The sequence below is a fragment of the Amphiprion ocellaris genome, chromosome 14 (genome assembly GCF_022539595.1).
Source record: "Amphiprion ocellaris isolate individual 3 ecotype Okinawa chromosome 14, ASM2253959v1, whole genome shotgun sequence".
Lineage (NCBI taxonomy): Eukaryota > Metazoa > Chordata > Actinopteri > Pomacentridae > Amphiprion > Amphiprion ocellaris.
In genome coordinates, this window is record NC_072779.1 from 13564000 (window position 1) to 13571726 (window position 7727).

Here is a 7727-nt window from a genome sequence, read left to right on the forward strand (position 1 = left end):
GAAAATAAATGCACCAAGTAGGGGAAAAAACATGTTGATTCATTAGGATTTTATTTAATTGTATACCAAGCCATTGCTGAAAGTTGGAATTTGGAGAATGCATGCGCGCACTGAGAGCTAATTAGCTCCAGGAGATGGCAGTAGGGGACTCCAGCTGCAGGAAAGCCTGAATGAAGAAGAAGAGGACAAGGAAGAGGGAAGGCTCCGTACCTGCCTAAAGTCTGAAACACTTTCCCAGTCAGTGGTCTCAAAGGACAGCACCATGGAGGCTCTTTTGCACAGTATCGTAAAGAAGGAGCTGCTCTGTGCGCTGTGCGTCGCCGTGCTGCTCCTCACCGCTTTCACATCTGCAGAGGAAGCGAAAAACTCTCAGTGTCACAACTACGCGGGAGGACACGTCTATCCCGGAGAGGCTTTCCGTGTGCCCGTGTCAGACCATTCCCTGCACCTCAGCAAAGCCAAGAGTGAGTTTCTGTCGAGATTTCGTCAAGTGGTGGCAGATTAATATTTGCATGATCAAACTGAGCAGTGATTTTTTGTTCCTCCTTCCTGACAGCTGCAGCTTCGTGGTGTCGCTGCTGCTGTCAGGACAACAGACGCTGCCTGCAGCCTTTTGTTAGACCCGCTCATAGTTTCATTCTCAGCCGATAGTTTGAAGGATTTAGTGCCACTTGCATTTTTAGGCCTAACTTTAAATGCGATGCTTTTAGTAGGACACGTCATTCCATGAGGTTCACTGGATTGTGCCCTTCTCTCCGCCCCTCTGACACATGACATGCAGTATGGCACAGCACCCAAACTAGTCCAGAGACACACCTGATGACACCTGCAGCTGAACTAAATTACACACGCACTTTACCACCAGAAGGCATCCATAAAAAGTCATCCGTGAGGCCTCACAATAAGCCTTTCAGTCATTATTACTTATGGTCTCTGTAGTTTTTCACTACAGCAGGATTTATTGTGCCATATGGAATCATCAGCCGCTAGACTTTACCCCAGGTCACTGCGTCTAGTTTTCAAGCTACTGCCCCCCCATGGTTGTTGCACTATTTTTTTTTTTTACTTTAAATAAATAATGACACGTCAAGGGTTTTTTTCTGTACAAAGAAACTTTTGGTGCCCACCTAAAAGAGGTTTTTGCCAGCACTAAAGGCCAAAAGAAAATCGCCAACACAAAAGCCAGACCTTTTTTTTGGCCAGTTTTATTGATTTTATTATATTAATGTTATTTACTTGCACATTGTAGGCATTTTTGTGTATTAAATGATCAGATGCAAAGAAAATTCCAGATTTCTGCCAAATAAGGTAACATAGCCCCAATGTTGTTCGTGTACGTGGACCAATCATGTGTTCTGTCTGGCATGGTTACCTCCTCAAAGGATCATTCAGACTCTGGAGAAACCCTACACACTGGAAACCTGCACAGATGTAGAGCAGGAGCAGTTAGGATTTATGTATTTGAGTTATCACAATCACACACAGTGCAGGAAAAGACTTTGCTATTACCTCTGCAGACTGTGCAGAAAGTGTTTATATATATAAGAAGACAGAGAGAAAAAGACATGCAAAAATCTGTTACAAAACTTTTTATAGAGCATTCAGGCATTTCAGGCATTAATACTGTACTACTGTGTCATTTATTATACAAAGCAATATAACAGTGCAGAAAAAAATGTGAATCTGGACATTGCACACAATAAAAATAAAGCTAGAGGTGTAAAGTGAACCTTCAAAAGTGTCTACTAGAATCATACTGTGCAGTACACTTTAGATATATGCCTCTCTAACATTGTGGCATCAAAGGTTATATTGGTGTGCGACAAATATACATATGCCACATTTAAGCTAAACAATTTCACACAGTGAAAATCAGTTCCAGGCAAATCTCCCTATGTCACCATATGCCAGAGATTTAGATCTGCCGTCTGGTGCTCTGGTGGTAATGTGTCTTACATCAAACAGCCATTATTTGTTTGTTAGAGCTGAAGAAAAAGGTGTTTGTGTAATTACCCTCACTGCCACAAAGGGGAGACAAAAGTTTATTTTTCTCCTTGTACATTTTTGCTAAATTACATTTTAGTCAATTCAGCGCTTGAAGCACCAAAATGTCTGTCATGGATGCTTTAAAATTACACTCATCATGCATTTTTTTCTTCTCTATTAAGTTTCAAAGCCTGCACCACACTGGGAGGGAACAGCTGTTATTAATGGAGAATTCAAGGAGACGAAGCTGTCAGACTACAAAGGCAAATACCTCGTCTTCTTCTTCTATCCCCTGGACTTGTAAGTTACCATCTGAGGCACAAATTGCATAATCACTCAGAGGATATCTATCGGTAAATGTGTTTTTTTTTTTTTTTTGTTTGTGTGTTTTTTTGCAGCACATTTGTCTGCCCCACTGAGATCATTGCATTCAGCGATCGTGTGCATGAGTTTCGTGCCATCAATACGGAGGTGGTCGCCTGCTCAGTGGACTCCCAGTTCACCCATCTGGCCTGGTAAGATCACTGTCCCCAATTACACCAAGAGAGTGCTGTTCTAGCTAAAGATCAAACGAATAATAACACGTCCAGGCATTGTTGTTTTATTATTTTGTTCTCGAGAACTCCGCTCTAATTTCACCTTTCGTATGTACTTTTTAACTAGTGTGAACCGTTTTGCTAAAGTTTCCACCAACACTTAGTTTTTCTACCATTTTTTTTGTCTTTAACAGGATCAATACCCCAAGAAAGCAGGGTGGACTTGGACAAATGAAAATCCCTCTGCTGTCTGACCTCACTCACCAGATTTCAAAGGACTATGGAGTCTACCTTGAGGACCAGGGACACACACTGAGGTGAAGTTTCACATTTATATTTATAGCCATGATCAAAGTTTACAAGCATCTCAACATAAAGAAACATGTTTCATTATATATCACTGTAATGAAACTTTAAATACATGCTGACAAAGTATTGGAGCCAGTATGAGAAACTGCAGATATCACCTTTTGATGTCTTTACAATTTGGAGAAAAAACTTAGTTACTTAAGTCCTCCCTAACTGGATATTTAAATAACCATGTGGGCATGAAGAGAAAATAGAAGCAGTAAGTAATACTCTAATGTCATCTGTCCATGTCTCTCTCAGGGGTCTTTTCATCATCGATGACAAAGGCATCCTGAGGCAGATCACCATGAATGACCTTCCAGTGGGCAGATCTGTGGATGAGACTCTGCGGCTGGTTCAGGCCTTCCAGTATACAGACAAACACGGAGAAGGTACAAGAAGCAGGTTTCATTCTTTTCATGCACAGGCTAAGTTATATTAACAGCTAAAATTCATTTACTTTTCTCAAGTGGAATAATGCAGTACTTTTCAGTGATTCTTTGAGCTGTTTTTCTTAAAGTGCTGACTGGAATTGCATAATGTTTTTCACAGTGTGTCCCGCAGGATGGAAGCCAGGCAGTGACACAGTAAGTATCTCTTGTTGTTGATTGGTTCAGGTGCTTGACCACTAACTAGTGTTGTCTTTTCGTCGATAGAAGATTTCAGATACCCCTTTTCCACCAAGGTAGTAGAAGAGCTGGTTTAGAACCAGTGTCTAAATTTGATGCCGTTCACCATGTTTGAACTGCCAAAGGGCCGACTGTCCTCCTGGAAAACTGATTCCAGAGTGACAACAGTGCTTTGCTGCTGTGGAACCAAGAATTGCTTATGGCAACGGCTGTGAATGTGTTTATCATCGCTAACAAGACCAATTAAAGCAGTTGAAAAAGAAAAAGTATAAACCAGAGTCTAATTTTCCCACTGATTCTAATATTGTAATATTGCCAGCTTGCATTCATAAGTGCTGTTGCAGATATAAATGCTGGCAAACAGAGGGGCGTTCACAAACACCAACTTCTGTTTGCAACAGCATTTCTGCACTGCGCTACTAGACATTGAGCAACATGGAAAATGAGGCAAATAATGACTTCATCAGCCTCCAGCAGTGTTGTGTGGGGAGACAAACTCTCTTCTTGCACTCTGTTCCTCAACCAAATAAACTGGAGGGAGTTTTAACAGTGAAATCACCTTTAAAACAGACGTATACAGTGACGTCATGATGTAGCTCTGATATTTTCTCTCTAATCTGTGGAAAGCAAACTGATTCTTTTTTTTTTTTTACATTTTATTTTTATTAGGAAAGAACACAGGTTTACAGTTACCAATTCACTCTTTATGCAGTACAGACTTTCCTTTTATATACATTTTTGGGCATCTTTTACTTGTAGTATTATATTTAGTACATTTCGCTCAATCAAACTGATTCTTAAAACGTTGGCAGACTAACACTGAACCACAACCAGCACCTAGTTTTAGCTGGTGGAAAAGGAGTGTGACAGGGTATCATTTCTTTGTAAATTCTTAATGTTAAATCACATGCTATCTCAGTCTGTGCCGCAAAAATAAGTTTACATTTCACAAATAAGTTAATGGATGACTGCGCTGAACCTGACTTGACTAAAGGTGTGTCCACACAGGACAGTTTTTTTATGTTTATGAAAGTTCAGCTCGGTCTGAACTAATACTTGGGACACACTTGATAGCTGACTGTTACCAGGAGCCTACTTTAGTCACAGTCCAGTTTGTAGCATATTCTAGTGTATTTCTACTGTCTAGTGTGCTTCTTATTACTGAATTTACTGATTTCTTTCCCACAGATCATTCCAGACCCTTCAGGCAAGCTGAAGTATTTTGATAAACTGAACTGATCTGTGCTTCTGTTTTCCCAGTCTTAGTCCAGTGAAAGTTCAAATAAAATGTGTTTTCGTAAGCTTTTGTCTGTCTGATCTTTAAATTCATCTGACTGAGTCACTACAGAACATGGGATGTTTAGCTCTCACCTTTCGTCTTCTATAGTGCAGAAAATTTCAAAGCTGTCATCACTGTGGGAAAGAACAGCTGTCATTGAAAGTCACCCAGAGGCTGGCTGCCAAATGCTCGCCGGTAGTAACTTATTGCACAGATCAAAAAAGACATGTAATATGTAGAATGTAAATACACAATTACCACAGAAGAGTGTCTTCATTGTTGTAAACTAACTTCAGCCTAACTAACTTTAGGCCAAGTTTCCTCAAGCGTTTACTCAAAAAATGAAGTTTGCAATGGGAAGCGTCTGACTGCAGTGTATATTTAACTTTACTGTCACCTCAGGTGCAGCTGAGCCATTTGTACGGGAAAAACAACAGAGAATGTGTCAAACAACATGTTTATGATGAGAGACTATAGGAAAAGCTACTGTGTTCTATTTCTGAGAAAAAAATCTGCTATTTGACTACAAATTCACGTGAACAGGCCCCAAGCAGGTAGAGTCCAAAATAACTTATGCACAAATTAAACAACTTTTTGAAATGAAAGTGATCAGTCTTCAACCTTGCGCAAACCTATTGGTTTGTGGTTTGTTTGCAGTAGCAGAAAAGTTACCCTTGAGCAACAAAACTCAGCTGCTTAAAACAAGCTGCTATATCAAGAGGTAATTTATTAGCTGCTCATTCGTGACCATAATTTCCCAACTCATTTCTCTTGTTCACTTTTTTGGAGGTACACAAATTTATACAGCACATTATGTAACTGGGGCAATCAACACATCAATAAAAGTTTGTTGTTCTAATTTATGCAAGTGACAGTTTGCAAGTGTCTGAATGTTTGCAGAGCAGAAGCACATGTGACCAACAGTAGAAAAACCTGCTTTTTCTTAAAGGTTGTATTTGTATAAAAACTAAATAATTCATTTTAAGTATGAGTTTTTCTTTCTTCAGCTCGACAAACATTGTGTGCACTGGTCATGTGTTTGGTTTTTTTAGGTCTGGTTAATGTTTACCTTTTAAACTACATTCTAATCAAGTACAGTAATGAGCTTAAAGATAGAGTCAGCGAGAAAGGAAAAGAAACCGGATGTAAAGAGTCAGTTTGTCTATATATGGATTAACATATAGCTCTGCCTCCTCCAGGAACAGATAAAAGGGACGTTTCAGAGGCTGCAGAACCACTCTGCGACTAGGCTGACCCAGTTCTGTTTATGCTGGTTGTCTTTATTCATTGTCGGGGGGTAAACTCCTGAGGAGCGAATGAAGAAACAAATTTTGCTTTTGTTCAATTTCAGAGGACTAGTAAGCAAAGGGAAAAAGGGTAAAAAAAGAAAATGGCCAGTTTTATATTACGGAGAGCTGAACCAAAGGACGTGTCCGATATCTTGCGACTCATAAAGGTAAGATGGACGTTAAAAACTTTTACTTTAAAAGCTGCGGACACCAAATTGCACAATACTTCCTATTTAAAGTTAACTTCATTGGCTTTCTTACTTTCTGTCTTTTAGGAACTTGCTAAATTTGAAGAGATGGAAGAGAAGGTGATACTGACAGAAAAAGGTGCTGTAATTTAGCTTGGTTTATGCTCAACTGTAATATTTAAATGTGAATTTTCAAAAAACTGTTTGCACACTTCACAGAGTCATATAAAGTCAATGTCCCACTTCTAGAATTACTTGAAGATGGTTTTGGAGATCATCCGTTCTACCACTGCTTGGTTGCTGAAGTACCAAAAGAGCAGAGCTCAGAAGGTAAAAATGAAAACAAAAAAAAAAATCATATTTCTCAAGAACTATTTATTTTATTAAAGTTTAACTCACAATGTTCTCTTCCAGAGTACACTGTGATTGGCTTTGCAATGTATTACTTCACGTATGACCCTTGGATTGGGAAGCTGCTCTATTTGGAAGACTTCTTTGTCATGCAAGAGTTTCGGGGTAAGGCTGTTGACATGAAATATTATATGACGGTACTAAAAGTTAATAAGTTACAGAGGTTTTGCAACATTGAAGGGGTTTCTTTTTTATTGCCGTTGCCAGTTAATGTTTTAATTGCTGTCTGTACATTTTGTCTCTAACCAGGTCTTGGCATTGGCTCAGAGATCCTGAAAAGACTTAGTGAGGTACAGTTGGAAATGTACAAGTTATTCTTTTATACCAACAGATTCACCTTAATGACAGCTGCATCAATGCTTCACATGCAGTTCTATTTTATGTCTTTATGTTTTGTTTCCCTAGACGGCAGTGAAGACTCGATGTAGCAGCATGCATTTCATCGTAGCAGAAAACAACACCAAGTCGATCGAGTTCTACAAGAGAAGAGGTGCTGCTGATCTCTCCTCTGAGGAAGGCTGGCGTCTCTTCGAGATCGACAAGGCTGACCTGCTGAAGATGACTTCCAAATAGAGTTCGCTGTTCATTAACCTGCAGTGATTGTTGACGATGTGATTGCATTAATTCTGTTGTGTTTGGTCAAAAGCTTGGCACTTGCTTAATAAATCATTTTACCAGGCAACTGTTACCTTTGATAATAAAACATTTCTGCTACTTTCTGCTGTGATCTGAAAGTTAGACTGGCCTCTGCTGTTCAGTGAGCAAACATTGAGATTTTAGAATAATGCAGTAATTGTATAGAGATATTTCTCAATTGAATACGGTTTAGGGGCCTGTAAAAGGAAAACAGTGAGAAAAATAACTAGATTTTTTTTCTTCCTTTGTAACTAATCATCACAAAGCCCTGTGTCATCTTGTGAGTCTTTTTTGGTTCTTGATTTCTGGGATGAATATCTGTTTGCGGAGGTGATTTTGTTAATTAACTGTTTTGCAACATGTTTTCCATGTATTTCAATAAATCTAAACATTTTTAAACTAACTTCTGACTCAAACAGTAATAA

General features: G+C 39.1%; 2 protein-coding genes across 2 annotated transcripts; both read left to right on the forward strand.

Moving 5' to 3' along the window:
* The first annotated feature begins 172 nt into the window (after window positions 1-172).
* Window positions 173-4800, forward strand: prdx4 (peroxiredoxin 4). Its single transcript, XM_023278133.3, has 7 exons — window positions 173-464; window positions 2169-2286; window positions 2385-2501; window positions 2717-2839; window positions 3132-3262; window positions 3423-3457; window positions 4688-4800. Exons 1-7 carry the CDS (start codon window positions 263-265, stop codon window positions 4736-4738), a joined length of 777 nt encoding a protein of 258 aa, XP_023133901.2. The 5' UTR covers window positions 173-262; the 3' UTR covers window positions 4739-4800.
* Window positions 4801-6005: 1205 nt separating this feature from the next.
* LOC111573818 (diamine acetyltransferase 1-like) lies at window positions 6006-7705 on the forward strand. The gene is made up of 6 exons (XM_023278148.3): window positions 6006-6234; window positions 6343-6394; window positions 6505-6585; window positions 6670-6771; window positions 6916-6956; window positions 7072-7705. The coding sequence occupies exons 1-6, from the start codon at window positions 6169-6171 to the stop codon at window positions 7237-7239; spliced, it is 510 nt and encodes a 169-aa protein (XP_023133916.1). The 5' UTR covers window positions 6006-6168; the 3' UTR covers window positions 7240-7705.
* Window positions 7706-7727: the final 22 nt, after the last annotated feature.

Bases quoted from the DNA above. Each gene is read 5' to 3' on its own strand.
- LOC111573818 (XM_023278148.3), top strand. From the start codon at position 6,169: ATGGCCAGTTTTATATTACGGAGAGCTGAACCAAAGGACGTGTCCGAT. The intron at 6,395-6,504 runs GTGCTGTAATTT...TCCCACTTCTAG, and splicing joins GGTGATACTGACAGAAAAAG to AATTACTTGAAGATGGTTTT. The intron at 6,957-7,071 runs GTACAGTTGGAA...TTGTTTCCCTAG, and splicing joins TCCTGAAAAGACTTAGTGAG to ACGGCAGTGAAGACTCGATG.
- prdx4 (XM_023278133.3), top strand. From the start codon at position 263: ATGGAGGCTCTTTTGCACAGTATCGTAAAGAAGGAGCTGCTCTGTGCG. The intron at 465-2,168 runs GTGAGTTTCTGT...TTCTCTATTAAG, and splicing joins GCACCTCAGCAAAGCCAAGA to TTTCAAAGCCTGCACCACAC. The intron at 3,458-4,687 runs GTAAGTATCTCT...TCTTTCCCACAG, and splicing joins GGAAGCCAGGCAGTGACACA to ATCATTCCAGACCCTTCAGG.